General features: G+C 40.9%; 1 protein-coding gene across 2 annotated transcripts in view; it reads right to left on the reverse strand.

Annotated features, from left to right (window-relative positions):
* LOC144515244 (uncharacterized) overlaps positions 1-19,653 on the reverse strand; it is a 92,772-nt gene extending 73,119 nt beyond the window's left edge. For both annotated transcript variants that reach the window (XM_078245913.1, XM_078245914.1), the window contains exon 1: positions 19,426-19,653. In XM_078245913.1, the coding sequence (XP_078102039.1) occupies positions 19,426-19,432 (7 nt within the window). In that variant the 5' untranslated portion in view covers positions 19,433-19,653. The remainder of the gene's footprint in view (positions 1-19,425) is intronic.
* Positions 19,654-19,778: the final 125 nt, after the last annotated feature.

Consider the following 19,778-nt stretch of genomic DNA (forward strand, 5'->3'; position numbering starts at 1 on the left):
AGTTAAGTCCATCAAGACTGGATGAAGATTTAGCTGTCACCTCACATCTTTATATTTCATTTTAAGGAAAAAGAGTCATTTTATCCCTACTGCTTGCTCAGATTGACAAATGTGCCACTTGGATAAGCAAGATTTGATGATGCTGTATGCTGGAGTCTGGATTTGAAATTCATGTCGCATTTCAAATCATAACATCGTCAGAGTGCAAGACGGCTGAAAACAATGGTTAGTCTTATTTGAAAAAACGACATTCTATTATTGAATTATATGCATTGAAACACCTCAGAGACTGAAGACAAAGGCTGAACTCAAAGCTGACTGAGAGAAAAACCCTGTTTTGTGTGCTGGTTTGTAAAGTCTGGGCTCTTACACGTCTCATGGCTTGTATTAATTGCAGATCAGAGTATCGCCGCCAACCATCACACTATAAACTGTGAGAGTAGATGATAAACTAAGTAACCGTGTGGGAATCAGGGGAACTGCTCCGAAGACAAGTCGCTAAATGGTCCCATTCACAAAGTGCTACCATGTGGAGGCTCGCAGCATCATTTACAACCACATGTTTCATTGTTCAGTTTCACTGGAGCAGCAACAGTGTAATTCTGACTGGAAGCGAGGACCCCGGTGGGCAACTTATTTCAGACCCCAGATGCACAGATGATCCATTCAGTCTAGATTAATATTTGCTTTTGTGAAGTTGAGGTTTTTCTCAATTTTAGTGTGGCTTCCATCACCACCTTTTCACCAGCTTTAACAGACCAAAATATCCATGGTCATGTTATTTTGATCTATTGATTCGTGTACAGAGACATGATTTTCTCGTTTATTTCGTGGTGGTCAAGGGAAAGGAACCGTCACACACAGGAGACAGCGACAACAACGGGACGGTTCTGGTTAGAAAAAGAACAGGGAAAGGAACTGCCACACGCGGGACGCGATCCCCGGTCTCCGGGGAGCAAGTCCTGCATTGTTTGACCCATCCACCACCCCAACCAACCTTATTATGCGGATTTTCGGCTTTTCCATACTGCTCGCTACCATAATCGTGCTGTTATCACCATTGAAATACATTAGTTTCAGATTCGTCCTCACCACCACGAAAAAAAACAAGATAAACGTGTCGCTGTACACGAATCAATAGATTAAATAACGTCACAATATGAACACTTTAAGTGGATGGTGTGTGGGTATAAATGTATGGGTGCACATATGTAATTATGTATATCTATTTTTATAGGGCTAAACCTTCTATTTTTCTAACCTGACGTCAATTCGGCTTTTTATTCAATTATGAGCATGAACTCAATGAACTCAAACTCAACAATGCCTCTCGATTTTGCTGCACTAATCACCAACAATTTAAAACCAATCAAAATCACGTATGGACACACAAACTGGGAAGAGGCATTACTCATGGCCGACTGGCTGCTGTTACATTAACTTCTACTATGTGTGAGTGTGTATTGGCAGTAGTTTGTTTGGATTGATGATCCTGTATTGTGGATAGTTGATCTGTTGTGCCACACAGCCACATCTGAGAGCGTCTTCAACAAGTCCATGTTAGAGACGTCTGAAATCACTTCTCTTTGAAGGTTCAACTCAACCAAAGCACAGAAAAGATATTTTTTTCAAAGTGAGGTCTGATTGCAAATTGTCATCATTTGTGCCAATTTTACCTTTACAGTAACCCCCACCCTCCCCTAAAACAGCCAACGTACCAACTATGTGGTTGTTGTAGTTAGCTTGCACTGTGCTCAGACTGATCTCTTTTTTATTGTTATTTGCGTAAAGCCTCTCCTCTATTTCCTCTTATCTCACTTTGTTAATGGGGTGCAGTCAAACAACATTAGGATAAGATAAGGATGTTAGAAAGGCCTTGTGTTTTTCATTTGCTTTATATGCAATTCTACTGTCTCTAAAATTTGCTGAACGTAAAGCCTGAACACACCTTCTACTTCACCCCGTCACTTACCCCTGGAGGTATCTAAAAAGAGCCCTGCAGTTACACATACTAAACCTCTGCTGCCACCCCCAAAAAAAGAAAAATTACATTTCAAAAAAGTCAAGAAGGTATTTCTCTAAATAATTATCTGTATACTCTACACGTTTTGTTTTACAAACATTCAAAGCTTCTTTGGACTGAATCACTGTGACATCGCACTAAAAACACAAAAATCACTTCTGGGTAGACAAATGGCAGTTGATTTGATTTTGGAGATATGTGAAATCAGCAAACTTGTTTATTTCTGTTGTCATTGTCAGCCATAACTGTAACATTTAAAGATATATAGTTAAACACGGAGGTCTGACCTATCTGTCGTCTCTGCTGTGCTTATTTTCTGTCCTGTGTTGCTTTGCTAACGTCTTTGATAAACCAAATCTAACTGTTTTCTACCCAAAGTTATTGGATAAGAATGTGATTGGGTCTGTTCACTTCCACTGTATTGGGTTAGCATCAGCAATCACAAAAACATCAAAACCTACACAAATACCCCACACTATCCTCTTGGAAAGATACCAGTTGGAGTAAGTGAGATGCTATTGTGTGTTTTCGGGTGAACTGACCCTTTATATAATCCCCACTACACCTCTGTGTTTTACGACTCAAAGGACCATTGACTTTCAGAGTGTACCTCGCTGATTAATCTTAACAACATTGGGGGCGGATAGAGAAGCTTCAGTATGTTCCAGTTAGGCTCAGCGCTCACTGTCTACTGATCTCTTTTCAAACTACTTGATTGCTCCTGTTGGATTATCTGGTGGACGTGCGACCGCATGAGTGCGACTGTGTGAACCCGTGTGCGCAATGTGCATGCAAGTGTGTGTGTTTTAATTAAAGTTTGAGGGGGGAATGGGAAAAGTTTAATTTAGCAAAGGCAGGGTGAAAAATGTTCTCGTTTTCTTGCCTTCATTTCTGTGTCGTTTCTTATCTTGCTCTAAGCTCGGCCACTGCGCAGGTTATCTCCAAATTACCAACAGAACTCATTTATTCTTCAATTGAATTAGGTCCTGGAGAGGAGGCCTGCAAAACCATCTCTCCTTTATAAAACAAGCCGCCGACAGTGGCTATCCACAGCTCCAATGATTAGACCGCAGCATGACCTGGATCAAACACCTCAATCAGACACCACGGCTTGTTCTCTCTTCCTCTCTCTTTGTCTCTCTCGCAATCCTCAGTCTTTCTCCTCCACCAACTCTTGACAACAGTGACATCACATTTCTGACCAATACTCCAGGTCACACAAACAGAAATGTTCAGTGTAAAAACTGTAGACTGTAGATGCCACGACAAATTTAGCCAAAACAGATTTTCATTGTTCTCATGCATTTATGGAAACAAACATGTAATTATGTTCTCAAAACCATCACGAGTTACAGTAAGAGTTAAAAGGGACAACAACAAAAAAACTCCACACTAAAGTCAGCAAAGAATTGAAAAGTAAGCTCTTTATTTCCAAAATCCGAACAGCAAACCTCAAGTTCACTGCAATCAGTAGGTCTGCAGTTCCTTTTTACAGATGTTCATGCACATACATCTTGGTTAAAAAGAATAATGTGTGACCAATCCAAGCGCTTACTGTGAGCCATGAGATTTATGTTTGTGTTCTAGAGGCCAAATATAATCTTCCGTTGCATTAAAGGTAAGCAATCCTCTAAAACCTCGACAGTATGATGGAGTCTCGCATAGTCCTTTCATACAGCAGCAGATTAAAGATGGATGAGTTTTGCCTCTCCACAACTTCTCCCACCTTAACATTCACACCTCCCGTGCTCCCATTTATGTATTTATATTTTGGACCAAAGCGACCAACCTGGCAGTGCCTTCACATTTGACTTCATACAGCTTATCAAATTAACTGTTGTTGGTTTTTTTATCTCTGCATGTTTACATACAGTGAATGAGCAACCCGGTCTCACGCCAGTTCGTGAAATGGTCACGTTATTTTGATTTGTGTACACGTCACGATTTTCTCGTTTATTTCGTGTACAGGTCACGATTTTCGAACGTTACCATTTCACAAACTGCCATGACACTGGGCTGCTCTGGGGGACGCAGCAACGGGGAAATTAAATTCCACAACGGGGAAATTAAACGCCACATACCGGCGACAACAACAGGACTGACCGCCACACAGGGCCACAACGTGGAAATTAAACGCCATACGCCGGGATGGACCACCACACGCGGGATGCGATCCCTGGGCGTAGGGACACGATCCGCAGTCTCTGTGGCACGCAACAACGGGGACATGAAACGCCACATGCCGGGCCGCAACAACGGGACGGTTGTGGTTAGGAAGAGAATAACGCGGAAAGGAACTGCAACACGCGGGAAGCGATCCCTTGTCTCCGGGGTGAAAGTTCTGTGTTATTTGACCCATCCACCACCCCGACTAAGCTCCCTACGCGGATTTTCTGCTTTTCATACTACTCCCTACCGAAGTCGTGCTGTGATCACGAAATATGCTTCCCATTTAAATACATTCAATTAAAATGTGTGATCACCACACGAAAAAAACGACATAATATTGTCCTGTTCACGAATCAATAGATTCAATAACGTAACCATTTCACGAACTGCCATGAGATTGGGCTGGAATGAGCCAACACAAGAAGCTCGAGTGAACTTTTCCATCCGTACGTTTGTGTGATAGTTACCTCAAAAGTAAAGAAAATAGTGTGAAGAGAATTATATATGCTCGCTGCATTTCTAGTTCAGAAAAGGTAACCAAATGTCACCAAACAAACAGTGAAAGCCACGGTAGACAGACAGAGAGTGGCTGACTGACACTGCAGTGTAGTGGGTAGTCCGACCAGGTGAGATCAATATCCCCTAACGGCCCTCAACTCCACCCTCCAGGCTTCTGCAGCTTTCGTTAGCTTATCTGAGCTGTGTTTTGTTTCAGTAAGTAGCAACTAGCAAGAGCATAATAGTATCTTCTCTTAGCTCTGGAATGTTTTCTGCTGAAGTACAGTTTAATGATGCTTAATTGATTTATTTTGGCTGCTAGACGGGCAGCCAAAATCAATGAATACGTCTGCATAAATAATTTGCTGCGATTTTCAAGATTCTTTTTTTTTATTGTGGGCTTTTTGCCTTTAATTGATAGGACAGCTGTAGACAGCAAAAGGAGGGAGAGAAATGGGGGACGACATGCAGCAAAGGGCCGCGGGTCGGAATCGAACACGGGCCGCTGCGGCAAGGACCGATCCCCTGCACATTGGGCGCAAGCCCACCAGGTGAGCTACCAGGGTGCCCCATGTTCAACTTTCTTCACCAGCTAGCATACAGTGTTAACTTTGCCCGGGAAGGTGGTGTAGGCTACCTGGTGCTGGAAACAGGGTTTGTGTGACCATAAAATAGAATGAGCGTAGAATGGACATTCCCATTCAAATCAACATAGAATTATGGTCAGAGCATTTTTATGTGTAGTGTTGAACTGTGACCGTTGTAGCAAGCTAACTTCCTCATAAACCGACTTAAGGTAGGCTACGTCACGGAGTCACTGAGCTGATGTTTTGTGACAAGCGAGCAGTGGAGTAGTACAAAGCATGAAGAGGCGTCTTTTCTGCACAATTTCCATTGCCTTGCTGCTCGAAAAGAATTGAGGATTGATTTGATTGCTTAAACAAGACCCAGACAAAAGGAAAATGCAGGCTTGGTGGAGGTGGCAAAACATAGTTCTCAAACTAGTGAGTGTGACACACTTTACACCACTGACGTGTGTTGTCACCATAGGCGTAAATTTCAGGGGGATGCAGGCGATATATCCCCAACACCCCCTAATATTTAGAAGATGTCGATTTGTCCCCCTCAAAAAATATGCTGCCTTCAAGTGCGCTCGGAAACCTCCAGATCTATCCGATAACATCCGATCTTGTCATCAGTAACTGTGACAAATAACGTCTACTTTGCAACATTGGGGGGTTAAAGACTTTTAAACTTTGGAGCTCATGGCTTCAACACGGTTAACAGTATGTACATGATTCCTAAAAAAAAAAAAAACATACCGAACCACGTGATGTTTTGAATATGCAGGAAGTTTGGAACAATAACAAGTCACCAGAATGCAGGAAATGAAGTGTTTGATTGAGTGTTAAAACAATTCTGGGGGATGATCCTCAGACCCCCCCTGGTTATAATGTGTTCCTCCCAATGTTGAAACAAAACCTACGCCCCTAGTTGTCACCATAACAACTAACAGCAATCACCATTTTCTCTTGAACTGGTCAAATGACCATTGCGAACAGTTCAATGTCCGTTCTACTCTCATTCTATTTCTATGGGTGAGACAAAAGCAATGAGCTAAAAGAGGGTAAAAAAAGTTCCATAGAGCTGCAACATTGAGAGAAAATTCTCTGTGGGATCGTAATGCAAGCAATCCTTCTCTCACTACCCACAGTCATTCATTGCTGATATAAAAAAAGATTGGTTCTTCTTCTTCCCATATAATTATAATATTAATGGAGCTTTAATGTATCTTAGCATGTTAGCCAGAAAAAAACTGTGGTCATTTGGCTCCGCCCACTGTGGTTTAGCCCAGCCAATGAGATATTTTGTGAGAAATGTTGATATAATTAAACCCTCACTTGGCTGGTTGTTCTTTATAAAGCATATATTGCTTAACAAATATTGCTTTAGATTTATCCCTACAGTGTCTATTGCCTGAGAGACCTCTCGTCTTTGATGACTGCCTCTCTCCCTTCCTCTCCCCTCTCCCTCTGCTTCTACATCTGCTTTCATTTTTCTCTGTGTGTATGACAAACAGCAAAGAAATTCCAAACTGTGGTCGTTCTAAGCCAGCAGCCCCTCCTCCAGCTTTCTCTTGGCAGGATGGCTCGTGTCTCACATTTAATCATGAATGCTTTGCCAGGCAGCTGGGCCTGAGGGAGATTCAGTGGGGGAACAGTAGAAACCTGATCCGGCGAGGTAGGCAGCGTACAGTTTAACCTCTCCATGAAGACCCAGGAGCCAGGCCATAACAACACCATCATGATAGTTCGAACAGAAGAAAAACAACATTGTCCGACTTGTTTTTGGTCAGTGGAATCGAATCAGAAGAAAATGGCAGAAAAACAGGGAAAGTTTAGAGAAGCATCGGGAGCACTTTCATGGCAAATTAATTGAACAGATGGAAAAGGAAAACGTCATTTGCTCTACATTCTGTCCCCTTGTCCCCCCATTTTTTCTCTGTAAAGAATATGACTCTTGTCTAGTGAATGAAAATACAAACATTGCCAAGACATGTGTGAGCTATTAAGCCAACCAAATTTAAAGCTCCACCAGTGGCCAGCCCCACATCACAGTGTCCAACATTCTCATTCACATCTATCCTGTATAATTGCATCCTCCAAGAGAATGCTTCAAGGGAACAGATAATTGAGTGGCACATGAACCTAATCATTTCTGCAGAGTCTCTCGAGGCCATTGGGAGGGACAAACTCTTTATCTCGCAAGTCTCAAAGGAGAACCTTTCCCTTAATCTCACTCTGGATTCAAAGAGAAGGGCATTATAATGGTGGCAACCAATCTTCGTCTTTTTAGCCCATCAAGTATTTCTCCCCAACTGTCGAAAAGCATGGAAGTAGTGTCTCTGACGTCAACCACATATTGATGAGGAAATGATTTGAAGGTTGAATTTTACCCTTCATTGACATCTTGGCAGTCACTGAATCCATTGAAAAATCCAAATTTAGTCAATGGTAAGGGAAGCACAAATTGAGCTGAGACAAACAAGCAGCTGGTTGTGATTGGCTGAGAAACCTGTCAATCATGCCCCTAAGCATATTTCTCTTCAAGCCTTAATATCACCTTAATTCACCACAAGGCACACATCATGTCCTAACTTCTTGTGGCAAACATTGATTCACCTTGAAGTTTAGAGAAATAAGTTGCATCCATTTGAATCAGTATTGGTGAACTAGGGCACTTCCACTTCACCTTTTGACAGTTGGTTTCAGTCCAGCATTCTTTCTCGGCTGGGACCAGGTTAGTTGCCTGGCAACAGCTCAGGGCTAAGATATAGTCACATAACTCCCTCTAAAATTACAAATTGTGTAAACCTTTTTTTTTTTACACATTAAATGAACAAGATATGAATGTGTTAAATAGTGAGCTGTAGAGGTGCTGGTAGACAGATTATCTTACCACCTGACTGCTAAGCTAACCAGTTGCTGCATGTAGCCGTATATATGTAATCATCTGATATGAGAGAGGTGTCAATTTTCTCCGGCAGAAAGACAATATTTTCTCCGGCAGAAAGACAATAACCATATTTACTTTAAATGTTGCAGAACATTACCATTGAACATTGGACATTCTGTTGTTTTGACTGATACTAAAAGTTACTATTTTGCAGCATTTTCGAGATTGTAAGAACATTCATGATATTTTCTGTTTAGATTTATGGTAAATGGTGCAAGATTTCAAGAGCAACCAGAGAAGTCAAATCATGTTTCAGTAATGTGCTTTATTTCACAAAGTTTGAGCTTTCTGCCCCGTTTTTCTGCAGGAATAGGGGTGAGGGACAGGGGATGTTTAGGGGGTGGTATCAGGTCAACAGTAGATTCCACATAGATGTAAGTATAACGCATCTTAAAGCTGGGAACCTGAGGATTAATGTGACATGCTGCTCAGTAATGTGCTAATTTAGTAATTGATCAGAAATAAAAATAAAAGAATTGATTAATTTATCAAAATAAATTGTGACAGTGTATACAGGCTTAGTACATGATATGAGTTTATGATGTCAATTCCAATGTTCACCTATGTCTCATAAATTTTGTCTAATAAGTTTTTGGGTTGGAACCATATGTTACACAGATTTGGTGCACACATTTTTTACCACTCGAAAATTAATAAAAATGGTCAAAAATCCCTCCAAAATACCAAGGAACACGAAGGAACAGCATAGAAAAATCTATGCTGTGACTTGGTATAAAAAAACGTTTGACATTTGGAGATTTTCAGAAGTCATACATCCTCTGAATGCCCCATGTCTCTTGTTTGTGGTTGTAAAATTTCATGAGGCTGTGATTATCCTAGAGGTCACAACATGTCCTTTTATACAGTTCACACTCATTAAAACTAAAAGGCTACTATGGCCACTTACATCATCACACAGGAATAAAATTGATCTCATTTAATCCACAAGAGTATGAGCTTTAGCAAAGTCTAGCCTAACATTGGAGCATTATTTAGCCACCTTCCTGACAACCTAGTCATGACATGGTTGGTACCATTGGATTCCTTAGATCTAGTTTTATATGATCTAGTAGATCTATCTCCAATCTGAGCCTGCTACAGCCTCTGAAAGACAAAAAGTTGGCCGTCAGATTGGCACGGTTACGGCTCTGTGACAGCTTCCAAAAGGATATACAGTAAAACAGTGTGCTGTAGATAAATCCCAAACACATATTTGCAAATAACTGCTTATTTTGTCAAATGCTGTCTGATTGTAAAGTCAAATGGAAGGTTTGTGTTGTCTGTTCTTACAACATGACACCATGACTTTGCATAAACATACACGCCACTTTCACGCCACTAAAGCCAAGTGGCGTGTTATCTGTACGCATTTTGAGCTATCCGCGTGTATGTCTCCGCAGTATACAGTGGACGGCAGTCTGCAACGTCACAGCGTAAACATACACGCCACTTTCTAAAGCCACGTGGCGTGTTATCGCGAGGCTATGTGTTATCGCGAGGCTACATGTTATCGCGAGGCTACAGTTGGGTTTAGGAAACGTCACACACGGGTTGGGTTTAGGAAAAGAAGAACCAGTTGGGTTTAGGAAAAGAAGAAAGCTATGGTTGGGTTTAGGAAACGTGACACGCGGCTTGGGTTTAGGAAAAGAACAACCGGTTGGGATTAGGAAAAGAAGAACAGGGTTGGGTTTTGGAAAACAGCAAACGTGGAAAGGAAACGTCACACGAACGAAAGTGACACGCGGGACACGATTCCCACTCTCCTGGGTGAAAGTCCTGTGTTTTACCCATCCTCCATCCAAGCCAACCTCCCTACGTGGATTTTTGCCCTTTCATACTACTCACTACAGCGTCAATTCACACGCAATCGCAAGGTAATGTAAGTCAATGGAGGCCAAACGGCGGTTATAAACGCGCTAAAAAGCGAGTATGCGTCAAGATAACACGCCAGTAATGGCATACGAATTGGCATGTCATACATACGCCACTTCATGAGATCAGTCTGGTTCTTATGTGTTGAACATGTGTTATGCTGAACACTCAGCAGATACCAGGCCCATTTTCTTCTATTATTATTATTTAATGTGATCCAGGGTACAACTATTCAAATCAAGCCTTATCCAGTGACATTAATAACCATTGCTGGGTTTCAGTGTTTGCCTGTCATGACTCATTAGAGACATCTGTAGTAGGCATGTCATTACCCACTCCTACACCACACAGCTGACAAAACTGTTCCACAGCAGAGCTCAGAACAGACACTGTGTGGGAGCCATGTTGGTCCGGGCTGGCAGAGGGTAGGAACACCACATCATTTTTTTATTTATTTTTTTAACTTTCACACAGCAACAATTGAAAGTTATGCCAAAGTATCTGAGAGTCTGAACCATATTTAAATTTCACAAATGTAACAACTACCACTCCGGCGCTGGAGACACAGGCTGTCATCATTATGAGGGCCGGGGGTTATTACGGTGAAAACCATTAGACAGAGAACTTAAATTTAAAACTCAAATTCAAATTTTTAAAATAGACCTGAGAAAGAGATAAGCATGTGGTTGATCAAAAACGTCTTAAAGAAAATGCAGAGGGAAGAATCAATAACTTCATGTAAGAAAGGTGATTCATTCACAGAGCATAAAAGCTGTTTACAATATATTCTGTAAAGTGCTACTCAGGGTGTTTTTCACCGGCATCCCAAGAGCCACATCATACTGAAACATCTCTTTTAAAGGCATACTTGCAACTGAAGACGTTTTGTACGGAGCCACTCTCAAGATAAGATTGTGCATTAAGTTGCAACAAAAACAGCTGTTCAAAGACAACTGAATAGGTACATTGTTGAGATAAGTGGAAGGTAATTCACAAAGTTCATTCTCTGTGATTGGATCCATAATACATAACAAAAGTAGTTTCTGTTGCTGTGGGCATTTGCAAGTTTCAGAGATAAACTATTCAATATGAGTGTCTGAAGAGGCAGCATGACTGCAGCTCTGCTGGGTCCTGGAGTGCTGTTGCAAATGCTGAGAAATGCTGCGGCACAAGCTCTGGCATCAGTGTGCTACTCCAAGAAATGGTAGAGGCTTGTTAGAATAATGTCATATTTATTTCTTAACCTAAGACAAACATGCACTGTTCCCTCACCCTCACCCACAAAAATGCTGCACACAATCAGAATTTCACCAGGATCCCTGTTTTGTTTCTGGTTCCCCTCCATCCATGGCTCTCTAAACAGAGCCTACATTTTGTTTATCCTCCGTCTGGGCAGTTCCAGCCTGAAGAACACAGGCATTGACTGACAATTCCAATAAATTAAGACTTACAAAGTACTCGTTCCCCAGTTACTCGGCACTCTTTTAAACAAGAAGTAAATGTGTTCACGATAGCTCACCACGGACCATCTCATCGATCAGCCGTGAGTGTCAGACGAAATGGACAAATCCAAGCCAACTCCTGTCCTCTGTTTTCTCTCTTTGTTCCAGCCGGCTGACATTCTACTAAATCTACCATGCAAAACACTCGGTTGCTGCATGGAAAAAGATTGCTCATTTTTTCAACAATCTGTCCCGAAGCAAACATATTCAAAAAACCTCAATGTCATGCTGATTAAACAGCTGCAATCAAAAAGATTACCGTGCTGTTTTCAATGAAAAAAAGCCAATTATAGAAGGAATTCAAGTCAGTTTTTTTTGTTTTTTTATTGCGGTGCTTCATCACAATTTTGGCTTTATTTTCAACTACTAGAAAATGCCAAAATAATCCGAGCTGCCCCTTTGGTTTTGTGGGAATCACTGTACCAGAACATGGTCTGTGGAAGATAATCATGAGAGAATATCAATGGAATACAAATTCTGTCAAAGCCAAGGCGCGGTCCAATGGGGTCACATCGTCCTGACATATAAACTAGCCATGATATCATTATGAAGCACTGCCCTTCGTCTTTCACTGTGGCCCTCGCGTCAGATTATAATGTACCCTGAAAACTTTCAATACCTTTGTAGCATCTGCTTTCTGCAGCAAGTGATGAATTCAATAGAGAAAGGTCCCTTACTAACACAATAGATCACCTGATTGATGGCCATTCCTGAAAGAACTGCCAGAACAAAACAAGACCCTCTTCTCCAATTCCCTTAGAGGCGATGAGTTTTGTCGGGTGTCAAAATGAACAAAAAAGAGAGGAGAAGCTGATTCATTCTGGCCTGGAAATAGATGACAGGGAAGGACTGCTACAACACGAACTGCAGCTCAGCCCTGCAAACATAAAAGATATCAGATGAAGGATGAACAGGCTCTTAATTATGAGGTACGCAAAATCATATCAAGCTGCTCTACAATGAAGTTGCTCAAAAACATTCTGAGAGCTGTCGTCATTCGAATAGGCACATCTGCTCTGCTTTAAATCTTTGTCTTTCAGATAAATAACAGCATATGATTACAGAGGATGGACACGTTAACATGAGCAAACGTACAAAATGACACAATCTAATACAATGAGACCGTAACAAATTACCTACAGTTTATGAAGCTTACACATTTTGTTGAGACAGGTGCGTGAGAGGTGTTGATCCAGATGCATTCAGTTCTTGATCTCACCTTCGCTTAAGTAAGTTTTAAGTTTATCCAACCAGATATTTGCCACGATCTCCCTAAACCAATCATATTGTTGCTGTCAAACTTTCCTCTCTGCTGCTGTCAGTTGTCATTAGATGCAGGGAACCCTGGCAGGGTTCAGGCTCTTCTCATTCACTGTTCGTACTTTACAAAGTAAAGCACTACAGTATAAAGCCTTAATATAAAGAAAGATATAAAAGAAGCACTTTATTTATCCCTCAATGGGGGAAATTCAATTCCGTCACTCTATTGTTGTTCCAATAGACACATAGGGACTAGATACGCACACATGCACAAACAAGACCAATAGGCATGCATTAATGGAGAGGTGTATGAGTTGTCAGAGTGTAGGGGCTGCCACATAGTCAGCGCTCCAAGCTGTTGGGAGTTTGGTGCCTTGCTCAAGGGCAGCTAATAGTCCGGACTCCGTACTTTGGTCCGTGTGGGACTTACACCGGTCACACCCCCCCGGTCCCCAAGTCCATCGACCCCCCCCCCATTGGCTGAGTGACAAAAGTCTGCACAGGGAGGAGGTCGGAGTGGGTAGATAGATGGGTCAAACAGACGCAGGACAACCAGGAGACTGCTGTTTGTGTCCCGTGTGAAACAAAAGTCAACATTTACTTATTTTGACATACGTTTGTTGTGTAACATACATACTAACCCTGACCCACGTTTTAACCCAAACCTAACCCTAATGTAAGTTACATAACAAATGTTTAACCCAAACCACGATCTTTTCCTCATCCAAAGTAGTTTTTTTGCCTAAACCTAACCAAATACTGATTGCGCATGTTGCTCATGCAAAAAGATTTGCCAATAACCTTTCGTAAGATATCATTCGTTATACGAAGATACTCTGCAGGGTTTCATTGTGAAATGCATCTGCCAGTTTGAGATCCCCCCTTTTTCACCATTTCTGATGATCTGTTCACTCCCAATAATCACAATCACAGCTCGGACACAAGAGCCACTTGCCTCTTCTGAGACTGATGTCACTTTCCTAAGAAAACGCCAAGACCAGAAATCATTTCAAAATCATTTTCCAAAATTGGAAAAACAGAATTGTCTCCCAGGTTGAATAGGAAATATGCCTCTGAAATCATACATCTAAGACATCTATGTGTGAGTACTGTTTCTTTCTTCCTGTCTTTCTGTTGGTTTTTGTTCATCTGGTGTGGAGCTTGTCTTTGTGAGCCCTGTAGGTATTTTCAGCCTGCCCTGTAGCTCTGTTCATGAGCTGTCACGGTAGCCTGTCTTGTCATTGTTTTATTAACTTGAATAAAGCGGCATGATTTTTAGTTTAATTAAAACATGTCGCCCAGGCTTTAGGGTATACGTTTCAAGTGTTGAGGACTAAATTAGTTGCGGTCAGTTGTGGTCAGGTAGCCAGAAGCACATTTTGGAAGAGCCAGGCAATCAGCCTAATATTACAACACGCACAATATAAGTAAAGATACATAACTCTGGTTGTCTCAAATTTTATTATTTTTGACACTATTGAGTATGTTTACTTGCACACTAATATTCCACTATTATTCCGAATTATGACAATATTTTCGAATTTGATACAGGTCATGTAAAAAGCATATTCTGTTTGGATATTCCGAATAAGTCCTTTTTTCCGAATTTAGCATTTTCCGATTTAGATGCGGGATGTTTTATTTTAGGAAAATAAAACATTTGGGTATTATTTGGGTTTTTGAGGCATTCTTTGGGCATGTATACAGCGCATTTGGAATATGCGTCTCAATCAGGGTTTTTACCGCAGTTTGTGACAGTTTAAAGTGGCCATATTATGCTCATTTTCAGGTTCATAATTGTAATTTGAGGTTGTATCAGAATAGGTTTACATGGTTTAATCTTCAAAAAACACCATATTTTTGTTGTACTGCACATTGCTGCAGCTCCTCTTTTCATCCTGAGTCAGGTCTCTGACACTTAGCTACAGAGTGAGACCTCTCAACTTCTGTAACATCTTTGTTGTCAGTCGCACATGCGCTAGTGATAGTAGCTAGGTAAGGATTACATGAGCTAGCTAGCCGTTTCTCCAACTTCAGCCTGTACAAGGCAGGATTAGCCGGGAGACTTCTTCTAAACTAGGGCGCACTTCCAACTTTGTGTGGAATACCTGCAGAACAGGGACATGTAAGTAGTTCTATACAATTTATTTTGTAGATTAGGGTCAATTTGTGTGTGTTGTAGCAGTGTTTTGCCATTGAGAACGAGCTAGCATGCTAATGGTTAGCCCCCTAGGCCCCTCGTCTCGGCTAGTGACGTAGAAAGCCGTGCAGATTTTGACCAGCTCACCCAGAGACTGAAGGCAGGAACATTCAGAAACCTGTATCTCATTCAAAACAGCATGGATGTTTTTTTTCAAAGTTTGTATGCGTGTGGAAGCACCAGAGACACAAAATAACACCCCAAATCCCAGAAAAAGTGATTTTTTTCATAATATGGGCACTTTAAGGCCTCTTGCCTGTTGATGTATTTAATGAAAGTGGAGAGACAAGCTAAGGCCTTAATTGAATGCTTTGCTTCCTAGTACAAAAATGTTATTACGGTCAGCTCTGTGCGTCGCTATGGTTGTTGGACACAAACCAGCCAACAGTTTGCAGGGCTGTGTATTAGAGATGCATGGCCAAAAGAAAAGAAGGCGAAACACACTACCTACATTATGAAAGACTTGGGTATCAACAGGTTTTTGGATATGCGCAAACATCGCAATGGCAACCTTTTCAAGATGGTGGAATCAAAGAGGGAGGCTGTGTTCGCACACTCCTTTTTAATAAAAATCCTATTTTGCACAGCTGCATCTAAACGGGAATATTAGTGGAATATTCACTTTCATAAGCGATGTCAACAGCTTAGTCGGAACATCGTCTTTTTCGGAATAAGGGCAAAAACTGGAATATTATATGTGCTGTCATGTTGCTCACCCTGGTAATGCTGATATTGGCAGCTCTTTACTTTTGTTAGTTGACCTGCTGGCTCACGGGCAAGACACTCTATAGTGAAGGTACTTGGTTGAATTGCTTGACCTTTGAGCTAGTTAAAAGCTTGTGAAGTGTTTGGAGAAACAAGGCTAAGTACGCAGGTCTAAGGATGGGTTTGACTTGTGTCAATCATGACAGCTGAGGGATGGTGATGATGTGTCCAAACAGCAGGTTACAGGCCTGTCTGTGGTCATCTGGACAGCATTTAACATGTTATTTGCTGTCTCAATAACAGTGGTGGAATGTAACTAAGTACATTCACTCAAGTACTGTACTTAAGTACAATTTTGAGGTGCTTGTACTTTGTCATTTCTTTTCATGCCACTTTCTACTTCCACTCCGCTACATTTCAGAGAGAAATATTGTACTTTTTACTCCACTATTTTCATCTGACAGGTTTAGTTACTTTACACATGTATTAATAATGCAATTTAATGTAATAATAAAATGTGTTACTATAAATGAAACTAGCCAACAATATAAGGGCCTACAAGTCCAGCTAAAATGATTAGACCATTAAACACACAACTGTTTGGATCCTTTACACTTTCTAAAATGGGAGGATTTTTCTGCCTTGAGTACTTTTACTATTAATACTTTAAGTACATTTTCTTGATGATACTTACATACTTTTACTTAAGGAACATTTTCAATGCAGGACTTTCACTTGTAACAGAGTATTTTTAAAGTGTGGTATTAGTACTTTTACTTAAAGGTCCAGTGCGTAACGTCTTTAGTTGTTCATTATCAAAATCTGTGTGGCCCGTTCACAAACTTGTCCTTTTTCATGAATATTTACCTCCACCATCAATTCCAAGTATTCCTTTTGGCTTGAAATGTTACATTTGCATTTGCATGAACTGGGGTAGACGCTCCATATTCATGCGCCATCTTAAAATACGTTAGCCGGTAAGGGACATACAGGATATACTGCTCCTCCTTTCGCGTTTTCGCTGCCACATGATAAACTCACAGGTGCTGCTAATGCTGCTAATGGGTATCGTAGCTTCCCGGCTCCGGCAAGTTTGAAGAAGGAAACATGGAGGACCATACATATTCAAAATCCAAATTTCAGGAACAGGAGCCTTCTTCTTCGCCCAGAAAAAGGATATTGAATAGAGAAAGAGACCGGCTTTTTGAAGCGTGAAGGCTACCGTAGCTGTGATACGTACTTTGAACTGTGTGGTGCGAGAGAGTTGATTGTGATATATGATCTCAATGCCAGATGGGAGAAATTCCTACACATTTGACCTTTAAGTAAAGGATCTGAATACCTCTTCCACCACTGCTCAATGATGCCAACACCAATCCCTTTGAGAATTATTTTAAAAACATTTTAATTTAACAACTTATTATTAGACCTTGCCTTTTCTTCAGAGCACACACACACACACACACACACACACACACACACACACACACACACACACACACTTTCACTAACTCCAGTACTAAAACCAAAATGTGTCGTTCAATATAAAGGTAGAAAACCAATACCCCTGTTTTTCTGCACTACAACATTTAACACAGCAACATTTAATCAGACTTTGCAATTCAACAAACACAAAAAAAAAAAACTTTGCCTCATGTATTGTAATATAACATCGCTCCCAAGTGCTGAAACATCATTTAACAGCAATAGATGTAACTGAACTCTTTTCCTCAACATCCCACAACACCATATTTATTGCTGCCCAGGAGGGTATTGTTTTTATGTATCAGTATGTGGTGCATGGTGTGTACAGCTGATGCAGCGTTGTATACTGTAGCACATGTTTGTTGTTTTTGTGCCTGTGGGGATGAATAAAGTTTATTGGACTCAACTGTTTTTACCCTATTCACTGGAAGTTACAATCTAGACCACTTCACCCTGTTTTTCTTGTCCTATCTAGTCAGTGGATCTCATACCTTGAACATAATGGGTAGTCACAGCGATGGAATAAATAAAAAGTAGCTTTGAAGGAATAGTTTTTTGGGGAAATACACTTATTTGTCTTCTTGCCGAAAGAGTGGTATCAATCTTCTCATCTGACTATCGTCTAGAAAGCAAATGGCATATTGCATATTTACCCAAAATGCTGAACTATGACCTTCCTCCACAGCGCTGCGGAGGAGAATCTGGCTAGTCCACACAGCATTGTGGGATGGGAGAAAAACATGCACTGGTTTAATGGCATTTCTTTAACCCTTGTATGGTGTTCAGGTCTACTGGACCCGAGTGTATTTAATTGTAGGTGCTATGAAACTATGTTGTCTTTCTGCACCTGCTATTCCCACAATAAGTTACACAATTATTACATTTCAAGCACTTTCACCTGTTCTGATTACGTTCTAAGAAATAAGCACCAATAATGATCAAAAATCTTGTTTCTATTTTTTTTACCTTTTCCTTATTTTCTCACAAAAAATCTAAAATGATCATATGATCATAAATGTGATCTCAGAGGGGGAAATTGCAAATATGAACCATAAACAATGTATATATCATTGGTAATTGAGCTAAAGTTAACATCTATTATTTTTACATAAATTGTTGTGGCTGTATTGATTTAAAAGCCTAATAATGTGGTGGGTCCACCAGACCCGGGAACATTGGCTGTGTAACAAAATAACAACACACGAGGGTTAAATCAATCACAATCGTCTTGGCCGGCGCTAAGCGCCGGACGGCGCCACGGTGCCTCTGCAAAATAGCCTAGGGAAGGAACTTGTTTTGGTGGAACATGTGTACGTTCAAAAGTTGTTTTAATCGTGCAACAGAAAACTCAGATTGGACAGATAGTCTAACCATAGTTAACCATAGTCCTCATAAATCCACCGCAGTTTAGAACGCCAACACAAAGAAAGAAGAAGGAGACGGACATCCGGCCGAAATGAGGTGGAACATCGTCGATATAGGCTAAGTAATATTACACAGCACGGGCTGTTATTTCTTTAGGTAAAAATTCTTGTTTTTCTGTAAAAATGATCATTCTTCTTGTATTTGAAGATTTAATAAATGATCAGTAAACCTTATAGATGGGAGCAATCATTTTAACTAAACTGTAGTTTTACTTCCATTTCCTTTGCTTATGTTTTATCCAAACCCTGTGATGGTACACTGTGCAATATTCTGCCAGCTACTCGGTCCCTCCAGGTAAAACACTGTGTTTAGAGAGATGTCCTATGAGGACAGCACTCTGAGAGCGCTTGGCCTGCTCATCAGTCAACTGTGATTCGGACATCAAAAAAAAGAAAAATCGAGGCCACGTGAATAGTGTTTCAAAGTACTTCTAATGCACTGCAGCCAGTTGATAGATGTTTTTTTTTGGGGCTGTACTTTAGATTTTTTTTCCCGTGGCATGAGTACATGTAGTGCTGCAGTTTGAAGCCCCAGGGTTGCTCCCAAGAAAACATCCTTCAACTCTTCTCCATTGCAATGCTAGAGACAGCACACACAGCTATGCACTGTGTACACCAAAACCTCTTTGTGAATAACTGAAGGTCGCACATACTCACAAATTCACATACAAATATTTACAGTGAGGGTATGAGCTGACTACATTTACTTTCTGCTGAAGAATATCTTTATTATTAGAGCCAGAACAAAAAAATACAGGACAAATAAATTACTTGACATAGTTGGCAGTGGTGTGAAGCAACCGGATCCCCTGACTGTGTGCTATGCTTTGTTGTTTAACTTGAGGTTTAAAGTGGAGCTTGATGTTCTTGTGTATTTTTTGTCAAGAGCCACATTATGCCAAGTTACTCATGAAGCGATAAGCCAGGCATCCACTTGCCCGGGCTGAATACTTTCTCTTCAAACAGGAAGCTTTTACCCCACAAGGCTATTCATTAGAAGAAAGGACACGGGATAAATCAACACCGGTGTATCAAGTTTCCTTTTGACAAGATGCGTCATCGCAGGAAGTCCCACTGTTGATACCTGCGCATGTAATGTGTGAGTCATTCCTCGCAATGTATAA

This window comes from Sander vitreus, chromosome 3 (genome assembly GCF_031162955.1).
Source record: "Sander vitreus isolate 19-12246 chromosome 3, sanVit1, whole genome shotgun sequence".
Taxonomy (NCBI): Eukaryota; Metazoa; Chordata; class Actinopteri; order Perciformes; family Percidae; genus Sander; species Sander vitreus.